A 14054-nucleotide genomic window follows, 5' to 3' on the forward strand; every position below is an offset into this window, starting at 1 on the left:
ACCTTTTACAGAGTATTTAATTAGAAAAAGAAGATGGGGAAAGAACTTAAAAGGTTTTAGTTTAATATATATATTTTCTTATTAATTTTAAACCTTTTAGTAAAGGGTATTTGAGCTTCGTCTAGGCTCACATCAGCAACAAATTTTGTTTGCATTTTTAATGTGTATTTTTTTGTTATTATTTTGCGCTTAAATATGCTGCTGCTTTTTTGGCCTGTGGCAAATGTTTTGTCTTTATTTTATGGTGTGTTTTTTCTTTTAGTTTTTTTTTGTTATTTTGTTTCTGTTTTTTTTTAGTTTTCTTTTTATTTTAGTTTTTATTTTTTTTTTTGCTGTATTTTTCGCAAATTAGCCCGCAGACATGGGCAGACATGCAAACCTTGCGTTTGTAGACGGAGAGCTCTCGATACTGTGAGGCAAACAGGAACAACACCTTTTTCGAGAGCTGCACACACATAATTCAATTAATTTGATTTAATTGCTGCAATGAAAGCGGCGCATAAATTGCATAAATTAGCCGCAAAACTGAGCAATGCACCGGCAATTAGACGACCATCAAGTGCATGGAAATGGAAAATGCCCATGGCCCAACCTCCCCTCGACAGTCGCTAAATAATTCTCGTTCATATTTTCCGCACCCTATATTTACACACCCTTTTGTATATAGAGTATTTAAAACAAAGGATTAACTGGTGGGACAGGATTAACCCTTGGTTTTTGGCCAATGTGCGCTTGCCTAATGACGTTGCAAATTTGTGGCCAACGTTTATTTTGTTTGAAGTCCTTGCACTTCCTTTAACATTTCCTCACTCTTCCCCCTAATTCGAAACGGAATGAATACCCTCGAAAAGTAATCCCCGCAATGTGCTGAAAGTTTGCGAGTTTTATGAAGTTTTAAGCAGGTCCTAAGTGTAATGCGAGTTGAACACGTCAACAGGGGGGAAAAGTCCTGCGGCAGCGGCAAAAGGAGTCAAGGGAGTCAAGGATGTGGTGGCAACGAGTTGCCTGAATTTCGTATTTACCACAATTTTTAGTCTTGTCAATAATACTCGATTCGAGAGGAAACCACAAGAGACAATTTGATGAGAGGTAACACTTGGTTTGATATAAACGAAAATGCCTTGAGAAAGAAACCTATTTAGAGAAGGTTATATAAAGGTTACATAAAAATGAAACATTTCCAGCCTTTGTAATTTCTTATTTTAATTATGCCTTTTTATAAACTATTTCAATCTCAATTTAATCATTATAATAACACAAAAAAAAGAGTCCATTTGTGGTTCAAGTATTTAACTTAACCCAAAGCCTTGACTTCTAAGTTTGTACAACATTTCAACAATGTATCGTAGCATTAAAATAAACCTTTTTAAGTGCTAACTACATAATTTTCTTAGTCATAGCTAATTTTATACAATTTTAGCAAACAATCTTAGCTATTTTATTCCCCCAAGTCTATACCCTTTCCTCTATTTCCATCACAGAACTTCCCTTTTTATGCATAATATTCAAGTGTTTATATCAACACACTTCTGTTTTGATTTCTTTTATAATTCTTGCAAAAATATCTCATGTTTCCATTGAAAGGGAACACCCTCTCCACACTTTTCACTCACCAGTTTCCCCCCTTCTGGAATTGAAAGCATAATCAACCCCAATTATTGGGCCTGAGTCTGAACTTAAACACCCAAACAGGCCAAAGCACTCACCAAGTTCGGGTTCAAATTAATTGCAATCCGAGGCACATTAAATGTGACCCATTGCGAGGGGGAACCTTATGGCCAAATAGAGCTCTTTTAGCCCTTAGCTATAGCTACGTCATTGAGAATGTCATGTGGCTCTAATGAGCGGTCAGTTAATCATGATATTTCACAGTTGTGGGCGGAGGCGTGACTGTTGCCCTTGGAAGCGCCAGGATTAAAGAAGGGAAAAAGGAGTGGTTTCAATGGGGTTTCAAGGGAGTTCTCAAGAGGGGTTTTTAAGGGGATTTAAAGGGGGTTTTTAGAGAGTTTTCAGGGGGGTTTTACTGGGGTTTTTACTGGTGTTTTAAAGGAGGTTTTTAGGAGCTTCCAAGGGGGGTTGCATAAGACATAAGAAGTGAGAAAAACCGAAAACCAAATGAACAGCAAAGTGGAGGAACATAAAATTAAAGCATTTCCTAAATTAAAATCTTATCCTCTGCTGTCTCTGTCTATCTCTTTCTCTCTCTCTACCATCTCTTTTCCTCACACATTAAAGACACTTTAATGTACTTCATCAATTTGGGTTATGACTCCAGTTTTGCTCCCAGACGAATCTCTCAGTTCGTAATTATCGTTTCAGACCCCAAAAAAGAGAGTGGTTATAACGTATTGCTTATACCCTTAAAGAAAATTTATAAAAATATATACAGAAAATTAAGAAAATTAATAAGAACTATACAAAATATGGGGAAGATCTCTCACCAAGAGTTGCAAATATTTTCTTAAACTTCAATTCAGTTTATGAGGAAAACTAGAGTATATCCAGATCGCTTAGGTTGATCGCTGGCTGATGTTTCTGCTCCTTTTTTGTTTTTGGTTTTTCAGAAATTTCTCAAAAAATAATAAATAATAATAAAAAAAGCAGCAAGCAACGAGGCTGAAGCCACAGATAAGGATGGAAAAAAATAACGCACGAGAGAAGAAGGATGAAAAAAAAAAATAATAATAAAAATTATGATGAAAAAGTCTGGAGCTTTGGAAACTCCATTAATTTTTGCCCGGCTACTAAGGCTCAGTGTTGGTGTGTTGTTGGTGTATTGTTGTTGTTGTTGTTGTTGTTGTTGTTGTTGTTGTTTTTTGGAGCGTCATTGTTAATGAGTTTTCGTGTATGGCTTACTTATGGGCACAGGAGTCGGGAGTCAGAGTCAATCGTCTTTCCATTCTGCGTTGTCCGATCTCTGGAGCACATCCCGATGAGGACCAGTTCCAAGGAACTCCCTGGCCCAAGACAAAGTCTTGGCTACTTAGCCCCCTTCTATATACATATATCCTGTCCCTGCCCCGGTCAGGGCCTCCTTTTTCTTTATTTTTTAATAAACTTCTGGGACAGAAGCGACTCGGTTCCCACGCTGCTTTTAATTTGCGATCCAGACCAGGCCAGGCCAGCAGCTCTCCCTGCAGAATCAGAATCAAAGCCATTAGTTTACACTTTACATGCTAATGGAAGGATGAAGGTCGGCGGAGCTGGAACTAGGGACTTGGGGCTTGGGACTTGGAGGGCTGAAGACTAAAGGACTAAGGAGTGTAGAAGTCCCGGGTCCAGGAAGTCGCAAAAGCGAGCGCCTGAAGCCCTTTTGGCTTTGTGGCTTCTGAATGGCGTATGCAGCCGAAAATAAAATCAAAACCAATGAACTTTTTTTAATTGCCTATGAAAATTGTATGTGGCTCGTTTCACCACCGATTCTCCGATGAATTCGCCAGCGTATGCAGTAGCTTCTACTCCTCAGACCAGACCAGACCCAACCAGTTCGCCAATTTAAAGTTTCTTTTATTTTTCGCTGACTCGTTTTAAGTGTTTTTTGTTTGGTTGCTTTCGCGTTTGTTGTTTTATTTGCATTTTGGCGCCGGAGTTTGAGAGTTTCTTTTTTTGTTGCTTTATTTTGCTGCAGTTAAATTTGTTTTTTTTTGTGGTTTTTAGAATTGGAAAGGAGAGCCTTCCGCTTTAAACACACTGTGCCACAAAGTTGGGGGATTAGTGTCGATTGATTTCTGTTGATGAATGGCCATAATTGTCGGCTTTGATCTATGGTTATTTGATTTTTAAGGTGCTCCTTATTTTTTATGGTGAAAGAGAGAAAGCTGATTAGGATTAGGAGTAGTCTTTGTAGATTTTTATTTGATAGTTTTTAGTTGGTATATTTTAATTTTAATTGTATTTTAATCAAAGAAACCTTTTATCATTAAATATATGAAACTGATTTTCTTTTATATTTGGAAACCTGCTTAAATCTTAGACCTTCATTCAGTAAAATGATCTTTTCCCATCCTTTTTTTTTTGCCCCTCTTTTTCTTGGCCTCCTTAGGCGGTCTTTTGAAGTTGGCCTAATTAAAACAGTTTGAATGTCGAAAAAGGCGAAAAACGGTCTCGATCTTCTGCAGGAAGATCTTCAAAAGGCGCGAGCTAAACAAATTTGGACGGCACAGCAGGCGATGATTCTCAGTTACCAAAAAAAAGATTCCCAGTTTCCCAGTTTTCAGTTCCCAGTTCCCTAAACCCAATTCTCAGTTCCCTGATCGGATGTGGGATTCACAGCGGGCGCTATCAGCAAATGGCGCTGCAGGTTCACCACCTTTTATCTACCTCAGCCCAATGCTTCTCTCTTTCTCACCTAGCTAGGCCTCTCTTTCTCACTCGCTTTCTCCATCTCTTTTCAACTTCTCGAAGGGTCACATCAATCGGAGGCGGTGTCATAATTTTCACAGCAGGTGTCGTCGCTAATGATTTACAATGGGTTTTAGAGTTGGGGAGAAATGGATGGAGTTGCTCTGCACTTTGTTGCATCTTTCCGCTTCCCTCTCTCTCTCTCCTCTATCTCTATCTCTTTCTCTGTGTCTCGTCGGCAAACAACAATAAAAATGTGAAAAATCTAAATTCGATGTGGTGGACTTCAGTGTCGCTATTCGTTTGATGTTGATTCCAAAGACCCAATTCATTATTCATCAGTTTGCATTGTTTAAGGGAGTTAGGGGAGAGGGGCGGCTGATGTTCTGTGTGTGTGTATGTGTGTGTGTGTGGGGGGGGCGTTGCAGTGGCTAATTTGCCTTTAGGCTGGAATGGGATGCGTTCCAGACTTTGTTCGGGGGTTTCCAGCGCCACTGGCGCCAGTGGCGCCCCCTAGGGTGCATGAGTGCCAAACAAATTGTTAACTTTTGTGATACGATTCGATCGGGATTCGATCTTGATTCGAATTGGGGATCCGGTGGCTAAAAGGTTTATTGAAGGCATTTAAAGAGGTTTGATCTAATGGAAAATGGTAAAGGGGAAGAGGTTTTATCAGCATTTGTTGTTGTTGAAATGATTAAACTAGAACAGGGGTGCCCAGAGATCTGACTTAAAGGTCAACAAGTGCTTCAAACAGTATGATCACAATGGAAATAATCTTTATATTGCATTGTTTAACTTAAATCTTGTCTATTTTATAGTTAAATACATAGATTTTTAGTCATAGCTATGTTTTTATTTATACATTTCATAGTAGTTATGGAAAATCTACAAATCAGGGGACCCCTATGACCAGACTTTGGAGTTAGCAAGTGCCTCGGCTAGCTTGCTTAGAATTTAAACAATGTACTAGCTATTATTTTGTACCTAAACCTAAATTATTTAAGCACTAAATACCCCTTTTCTTATCATAACAATTTTATTTTACAATATATTCTTGAAATACATAGATAATAATATAGGTTCTGGAGCAGGGATGCCCAAAGTCTTGTCTCAGAGGTCTTTAAAAGCCTCAGCCACTAGGTACAGATTGAAAACAATACACACTCTATAATTTTATATCTAAATCTAAACTATTTAAAATTAAATACATTTTTTCTTAAAATATATTTTCTATACAATATAAAGCTTTGACAGTAGTAATAGCTTTAAAACAATATGCTTAAATTTTGTTTTTTTGTAAGCTATGAAAGTAGTGATATTTTAGGAAGAATGTGTTGCTATTTAGTTATATCCAAATCTAAAATATTTCTAATTAAATACCTATTTTCTCAAAAATATATTTTATATACAATATAAAGCTTTAAAAGAATATGTTTCATTTATGTTTTGTTTTTGTAAGCTTTGAAAGTAATCATATTTAAATAAGGATATGTTGCTATTTAGTTGTTTTCTATCTAACCAGCTCTAAATTTAATGGAATTTCCTATGTTCCATATATATGTAAGTGAACAAAATGAATGTTTTTTTTAAAGCAGACTCATTCGATAGATTATCCTGCAAGTCGCAAAAGCGATCAAAAAGCCTGATCGATTAATCAAATCGAGTTGCATTTTAATTTTGTTTCCTTGCCCCAGACTCTGCTGACTGACTAACTAACTGACTGACTTGCCTGCCTCGATATCATTTTGTATAATTTTCATGCCACACATATATACACACACACCATACACACTCCATATACACACAGTCAGGCCATTACTCATACGCGCAGTTGCACGACGTTGAAATTGCTCCAATTAAGTGTGTGCTTTTTTGGCTTGGCTTCGTTTCGTTTCATTTTGCTTCGTCTGTGTGTTTTTTTTTTGGCTTTGGTTTTTGGCTTTCAGCTTTTTGGCTTTTGTCTGGGGCCAAAGTAGTTCGGTGGCTCGATTCCACGGGGGTAACATCACGATTCGAATGGGTGATGTCATTAGGCTGCCAAAGCACCTGTCCAGGGTCGGCGGGATGTTGCAGAGGTTGCAATTGAATAAGAAGCGGCAGCGACATAAACGTGCCACGGATCCAGAAAATAAGCATAACACCATACAGTTGGGGTTAAAATTATGGTGCCTTTTTTTTTAGGAATTTAAAGCTATTTTTGTACAACCAATGTAAAAAAGAATCCTTAAAAATAATTCAACAAAATATAATTAAAAACAAAGTCTTTTCTAATTTAAAATCTCTACAAATTCTTTAGAATTTATTATATTTTTTGAAACCCTATTCTTGTAACCCTAAGTGTAAGAAAAGAGAGTCCCTGGTGGGCGGTTAAAGGGGATTCCCCCACTTTCATCCCATTCGAAAACTCCCGCCAATTCTGGATTGGCCAATTACCGCTCGAAATAGCAGCTTCCGCGGAGGCTCTCTGATCCCGATCTCTGGCTGATTTTGATTGCCGGTTGCCAGCAAGTCCACTGTTGCACCACTGCACCACCTTTGCTGCACCACCACCCTCTTTGCCAGGAAAAAAAAACCAAACGGTAAAAGCTCGAAACTAGGCAACTGTAAATCGCTAAAGTCGGGCCAAGTCAGTAAACTATTAACTTAATTTTTTTGGACAAGTCGACGAGGCCACGACTACTGGGCACAAGAGGCACTTGGAAAAAATTTAGTGTTTAGCTTTAGAGAAAATTATTTAAATTTAAATACGGGATTTTTGAGAGCAAAAAAGATAGATAAAGGTAAATCCAGAAGAGATATATTTTATATTTAATAAAAAATATATGGATTAACTAAAAATAGGTTATGTTCTTGGGGTCAAAACTGTTTTAAATTCATGCACAAGAGGCACTTGGAAAAAATGTAGTGTTTAGCTTTAGAGAAAATTATTTAAATTTAAATACGGGAAAAAGATAGATAAAGGTAAATCCAGAAGAGATATATTTTATATTTAATAAAAAATATATGGATTAACTAAAAATAGGTTATGTTCTTGGGGTCAAAACTGTTTTAAATTCATAACTTTTTATATAAAAAAAAATCCTTAAAAGTAATACATATCTTTATTTCAAAGAAATCGATGTATAGCTAATTTTAGAAGCTATATTAATTGGCTGTTTAACAAAATGTTAGCCATTAATTAATCAATATTGAAGTATTATCTTATTATTATTATTATTATTATTATCTGATTTCAACCAGAAAATGTAAAATAGTTAACCTTATATCCTTAAAAATCCTTGCATTATATAATTTTTCTCTCCCTCAAAAAAAAAGAAAGAAAAACAATTAGCTCAAAAGGAAAACTTCATGGCGATTGATTTTCGATTAACGATTAAGTTTGACTTGCTGTGTATTGGCCAAGTTGATTGAACAACTTTTACGGTATTGGCCAAAGTTGCTTAACTTGTTGTTGACAATTCTGGCCTTATTGTTGTTGTTGTTATTGTTGCTTTGAAGTGGTTCTGTTTGCTGTTTTGCGGCAACAACAAATCAAGCATCTGGCATCCATGAAATGTGTTTGATGAGGATCGGTAGACCACAGATTGGAGAATCCTTCCTGAATCCTGAAGCATCATCATCATCGACCTTCGTCAATTGGCCAACAGCAATTTCGACGGCAAGGAAATGAGGGTTGAAAGGTTGAAAGAAAGGGGGGGAAATCGCTAGACAAAAAGCGGAATTGAAAATTAGTTTTGGCCAAGTCTGTGAGCCTCCAAAAAGGAAGAATTCACCGTTTGCGCCGCCGCCTTTTTAATGACTTCCTCCCGACTCCGTTTTTGAGGATTATAAATGTCTGTGGGAAACGAGGGTCTTTGCCAGCAAGTCGATTGAATAATACTCTAGACATACAAGGGAAAAAAAATCTGAAAATAGCTGTCAAAATTTTTAATTATAAGGTCTTAATTGGTTGTTTAAATAAATCATAATTTTATACAATTTATAGTAGTATATTTTGTTGAAATATGTGAAATTGTGGGAGATGTATTATCTGTTAAGTGTACTTGAACATAATATATATTAAAACACTTTAGCTAATTTATTTGGGGAACGAAATATATTTTTAAGTAAGTCCAATATCTGAAAAATATATATAAGAAGTATAAAATCAGGTATTTTGTACTTTAAACATTAATTTTTACAATTGAAATTATACTTTTATGCATTGTGTTTTACTTATTTCAAAAGATTTATAGTTTTAAAGGTTTCCCTTTGAGATTCACTTAGAAATATGAGTTCATTATATGATTTGAAGTCTTTAAATAGTACAAAATTAAATTTTTAATAATTTCATAACTATTTAAAAATTGTAAATTATTCTTTTTGTTAATTTAAAATGTATCCCTAGTCCCTTAAACTCATTCTTAAACCGAAGAGTATCTGTTAGCGGCAAGGAGACCATAAAAAAGCGGCTCGTTCGCAGTGCTAAAAGGGAATTTCTTGAGTTTTGATTTACGTGGCGAATTAATTTTGTGGGCTGCTGTTCCCCTTACCCATCCCTCTCACCCACCTTAACCCTTTTATAATTTTTTTTGGTAGACATTAGAAACCGTTGGCCACAAAAAGCAAAAAACAAAGCAAACCATGGCAGGAAGCGAAATTGAGCTCGACTAATTCGCATTTAAGTCATTTGCAAAATTCACGCGAACAAGAGTTAATTAAGAAATGCAAGCATGGGAAATATATATTAGCCAAGAAAATATATAGAGAGAGTGTAAAGGATTTTTGGATAGATAAAAGAAAAATATAATTAATAAATAAACTAAGAAAAGGAATAACATGTAAGAGTAGTAAAAGGGTTTCAAGCTCAAGAAATCCTGCCCCAAGAAATACTTTTAAAACTGAATAAATCTATTTAATTTGCTATAAAATATACTATCCTTTATTCACCGTCTATTTATCCTTATTGTTTTTTGCCCTTTGTGATTCCAGGACCATCCCAGTTTGAGAGGAACCCCCTTGGCCATGCTGGCCGCTCAGTGCAACAAACTCTCCAACAAATCCCCGCCACCCTTGGCCGATGCCGCCGTGGGCAAGGGCTTCCATCCTTGGAAGAAGAGTCCCAATTCACCGGCGGCGGGTAGCAGCGGTGGTTCCTCCGGAGGAGGAGGCGGTGGTGGTGGTGGTGGTGGTAGCAGTGCCGGACAGCATTCACCCTGCGCCATCTCGGCGGCCAGCTCATCGAGCTCCAGCGGCAGCACCAGCGGTGGCGGTGGCAACGGTGGCGGTCAGTCCTCCAGGAGTCTGTCCTCCAGTGCCAGCACCATGGTGAACATCACAGCTAGGTAAGCAGACAGGCGGCGCACAGCGGTTCTCAAAGGATGCAAGGTCACAGATGGAGGATCTAGACTCTAGGAAGACACCTCCCTATATCCTTGACACCCTTTCGGGATCGCTGTGCGCGTACAGCCGCAGCAGCTGGCCCTATACGACTCGCGAGTAATTTCAGCATCTATCCTTACAGTCGACCCCTGGCCTCCTCCTGCGCGGCGGTGGGCGGAGGTTCCTCGGGCAGCTCCTCCTCCGCCTCCGCCGGATCGCAGTCATCCGCCTCGGCAGCAGCGGCAGCAGCAGCTTACGGCGGTGACCTGTACTTCCCAAACACCTCGACCTCGACCACCATGGATAACCATCATATGCACCAGGGCCTGCTCGGGAAGGTGGAGGCCGGCGCAGCTGCATTTGGCGGCGTCTATTCACGGCATCCCTATGATTGGCCCTTCAATGCCGTCACCCACAAGGAGGCGGCGGCGGCCAGCGTGAATTCCGGTTGGTGGGATATGCACAGTGCCGCCGGCTCTTGGCTGGATATGGGCGGTGCCGGCATGCACTCCACAATGGCCAACTATGCCAGCGAGAACTATAGCTCGGCGCTGAGCCACTCCCTGCTCGGCTCTGGGCAGCATCTGCTCCAGGACACATACAAGAGCATGCTGCCCGGCCAGGGTGTGGGCGTTGGTGTTGGCATGGGTGTGGGCGTTGGCGGTGGCTTGGGTGGCGGTCTCGGTGGCTTCTCGCTGCCGCATAGCTCACCATCCGCTGCAGCGGCAGCGGCGGCCACAGCGGCCGCAGCGGCTGGGGGGTCGCCACAGGGTGGCTCCCCGTCGACGCCGTCGCCAAGGTCACAGCGAAGGTATGCGGGCAGGGCGACCTGCGATTGCCCCAATTGCCAGGAGGCAGAACGTTTGGGCCCAGCGGGTGTACATTTGCGTAAGAAGAACATCCATTCGTGCCACATAGCCGGATGCGGCAAGGTGTATGGCAAGACGTCACATTTGAAGGCTCACCTGCGGTGGCACACCGGCGAGCGTCCCTTTGTGTGCAACTGGCTGTTCTGCGGCAAGCGCTTCACGCGCTCCGATGAGCTGCAGCGCCACCTACGGACGCACACCGGCGAGAAGCGCTTCGCTTGCCCCGTGTGCAACAAGCGCTTCATGCGCAGCGACCACCTGGCCAAGCACGTGAAGACGCACAATGGCACGGCTAACCACCAGGCCAACGGGCTGAAGAAGGGCTCCTCGGAGTCGTGCAGCGATTCCGAGGAGGCCGCCAACCAGTCGGGCGAGTCCAACGGGCTGGGCGGCGTGGGCAGTGGCCCTCAGACGGGCGGGGCCGGCGGCGGCGGGGGTGGCGTTGGCTCAACTGGACCGGTAACGGGACCCACCTCATCCACATCCTCTGGCCAATCCGGCACCGGCTCTAGCTCTAGCTCGGGTTCGAGCGGTGCTGCCGGTGGCGGCTTAGCCGGTGGCGGTACTGGTGGTGGGGGTTCCGCTTCCGGATCCGGTTCCGGCAGCCATCCCGGCACTCCGACCTCGCTGCACGCGCACAGCGCCAATGGCACGTCCAGCAGCCTGCTGGGCGGCGGTCTGCACCTGGCCACGCCGCACCAGATGGTCGCCGCGGGCGGTTCGCCGGTGATGCTACACCAGCAGCAGCAGCAGCAGCAGCAACAGCAGCAGCAACAGCACCTCCAGCAGCAACATCACCAGCAGCAGCAACATCAGCAGCAGCAACACCAGCAACAGCAGCAGCAGCAACATCACCAGCAACAGCAGCAGCAACATCATCAGCAATTTGGCCAGCAGCAGCATCCCCACGCCCATCACCTGCACCACCATTCGCACCATCCGCACCACCTGGCCGGTGGATCACCTGGACTTGATCCCAGTTCCCTAGTGGACATAAAGCCACCAATGGTTTGAGGGTCGCTGGGACCCTTCCTATTCACCAACTGAGCGGGATTGGGTTCCAATTAAACGAAATATACAACATTAAATATAGCACATACACACCACATAGGGAGTTTCTATATATCACACACTACACACACACACCACACACACACAGCTATGTGTAGAATTTTGGCGGTTGTACATATAAGCCAGCCGATACAACAACAAATATCTGTACATATTCAAGGCCCCGCTCTATGTGTCTAAATAATAATCACTGGAAAACATATTGCTTGTAGCTTAAGCCATCGTAAACCTAGATCGAAACCATTTTTTTTAAATGCATTTTTTTTTACTAGCCCTATGGATATGTAATTTTTTTCATAGGTCCTAAGCGTAAATATATATAAATATAAAAATACATCGTATATTGTACGACATTAACCAACAGAAAAGCTTCGAGCACCACAACTCTAACTATTTGTTGAACAATTATGCAATTCTAAAAAAAAGCAAAGGAACCCTAAATATTTGAATAGATATATATATTATATGTATCTTATATATATGATATATTATATATATGAGATAAATATGATATATGTAGTAATGAAAATGCGAAAAACAATGGGGGGTATAAAAAAACAAAACATCATAAATATATTTCTAGTCCAATTATGAAGTGTGAGCGAACCAAAATTGTAAAAAGCAAATATGAAACATTGAGGGAACCGGAAAAGAAAAGGGGGGCCTCTGGGGTACTCCTGGAAATTAGCGTATAAATATGTATGTTTGTATCCGGTACACATTTATTTCCGCTAAAAAAAAACTAACCCACTGAAACGACACGAGATACAAGATACAAGATACAAGATGGAGGAGCTCGAGGAGATGGAGGACCTTAGACGCTAGTGCTTTAACCCAACCTAACTTAAATCCCAAATCTAAAATAAATGTGTTTTGTTGTTTTTATTTGAACTAGGCTTAGAGCAGATACTTAGAGATACTTAGCACACACACTCACACACTCACACACACAGCACACACATGAATTCAACTCAATTTGAAGCAACAACAAAACCCAACAGCCGGCAAACAAATCAACGACAACTAGTGTTATACATATATATATATATATAATTAATTATATATATAAGGCTTGGCAAAAAAGTTCTCGGATTTGCGAGCCGCATCAGCAATTTATTATCTTCGATTACTACTATTTTTTTTTTATTTGTCTATGTAAATTAATTATTTAAAAATACGAATAAACTATTTAAATTTCATTCAAAATAAATGTACAACAAAATGCTTCAGTCGGACTTATTTGCAAGGTGGGGATGGGGTTTCAAGGGGATTTTTTGGTCTAAATCAATTTGACTGGATTGTATTTGAGTGTCTACACCTGGAGAAAAATTTATGGATTATGACTTGATATAAAAATAAATTTTAGAAAAAATTATTCTAGGAATGAAATGCTTTTGGATTTGCTGAATGTTTCAATTGATTATATTAGCAAGGTGTTGCATTTTGTGTGGCCCAGGTAGAAGTCTATTAAAATATATATAGAAAATAAACTAAATATTATTTTCTATTTAATAATTTCAATAAAAATATCTTGAAAATTCTTCCACTTTATCTAGGTTTAAGCAGAGTGTCTGTCCAAGGATATGTATTTGAAAATCATAAGTCTTAGCCCAGTAAATCCTAGTTCTTTATATCTTACTTCTGTTTATATATATATTTCTATAAATTTTTTCCAGTGCATCTATATCAATCGTTTTATCTGCAATAAGCGTAAAATATGTTTCTCTGATTGAGGGTGGTTAGCCAGATTTTTTGGGGATGCTGTTGGGCTTCCTGTTGGTCCTTTAGCTTACCATTACCATGACCATCATCTCGCCACCTCCTCAACTTTAGCTGGTTGTTAACGACTTTTAGCGCTCTTGATCTTGGTAGTATGTCGGGGGGAGAGAGGTTAAAAGGTCAACCCTCGTTGTGATGTGAGTGTGTGAGTGATTTAAATTTTATTACCGTGGATTTGATGCACCCTCTTGGAACCCTCTTGGGTTCGACTGGGAGAACCCTCGGAATCTGGGAATCATGGAACAGATTGCCCATGAAGTGGGTGCAGATTGTTTTTATATATATGGACTGGATTATGCTGCGCAGTTATTTCTATGTGTTTTATTTCCCCCCCCCCCAAATGTTTTGACATTCCCGGTGGCTGGGGGTGTGGTCGCCCGAGGGGGCGGTAAAAAGGGGGCGGCAACGGGTGTGGCACCCGGGGGGTAAAAACAATTTGCCAGGGCAATGAATTGAAGATTCACTTTTTTTCCTGGGCGGCAAATGAATAAAAGGGAGAGCTTTGCATTAGAATGAAGTCAGGGAATAACGATGCTCAATTCAAGTTCATTTAAAGCATTAGGGAATTAATATTGAATGTATCTGTAAGATACAAATAATTTTGGGGGAAGTTAATGTATTTTAGAGAGA

The 14054-nt window shown here is 40.3% G+C and overlaps 1 protein-coding gene across 3 annotated transcripts in view; it reads left to right on the forward strand.

The window, feature by feature from the left end:
- Sp1 (transcription factor Sp8) overlaps nt 1-12867 on the forward strand; it is a 34333-nt gene extending 21466 nt beyond the window's left edge. For 2 of the 3 annotated variants that reach the window (XM_020942112.2, XM_020942111.2), the window contains 2 exons: nt 9316-9668; nt 9833-12867. In XM_020942112.2, the coding sequence (XP_020797771.2) occupies nt 9316-9668; nt 9833-11588 (2109 nt within the window). In that variant the 3' untranslated portion in view covers nt 11589-12867. The remainder of the gene's footprint in view (nt 1-9315; nt 9669-9832) is intronic. The other variant, XM_020942113.2, reaches the window with a different exon arrangement.
- Nucleotides 12868-14054: the final 1187 nt, after the last annotated feature.

The sequence above is a fragment of the Drosophila serrata genome, unplaced genomic scaffold (assembly GCF_035046125.1).
Source record: "Drosophila serrata isolate PLE 108 unplaced genomic scaffold, ASM3504612v1 contig_340, whole genome shotgun sequence".
NCBI classification, from domain to species: Eukaryota; Metazoa; Arthropoda; class Insecta; order Diptera; family Drosophilidae; genus Drosophila; species Drosophila serrata.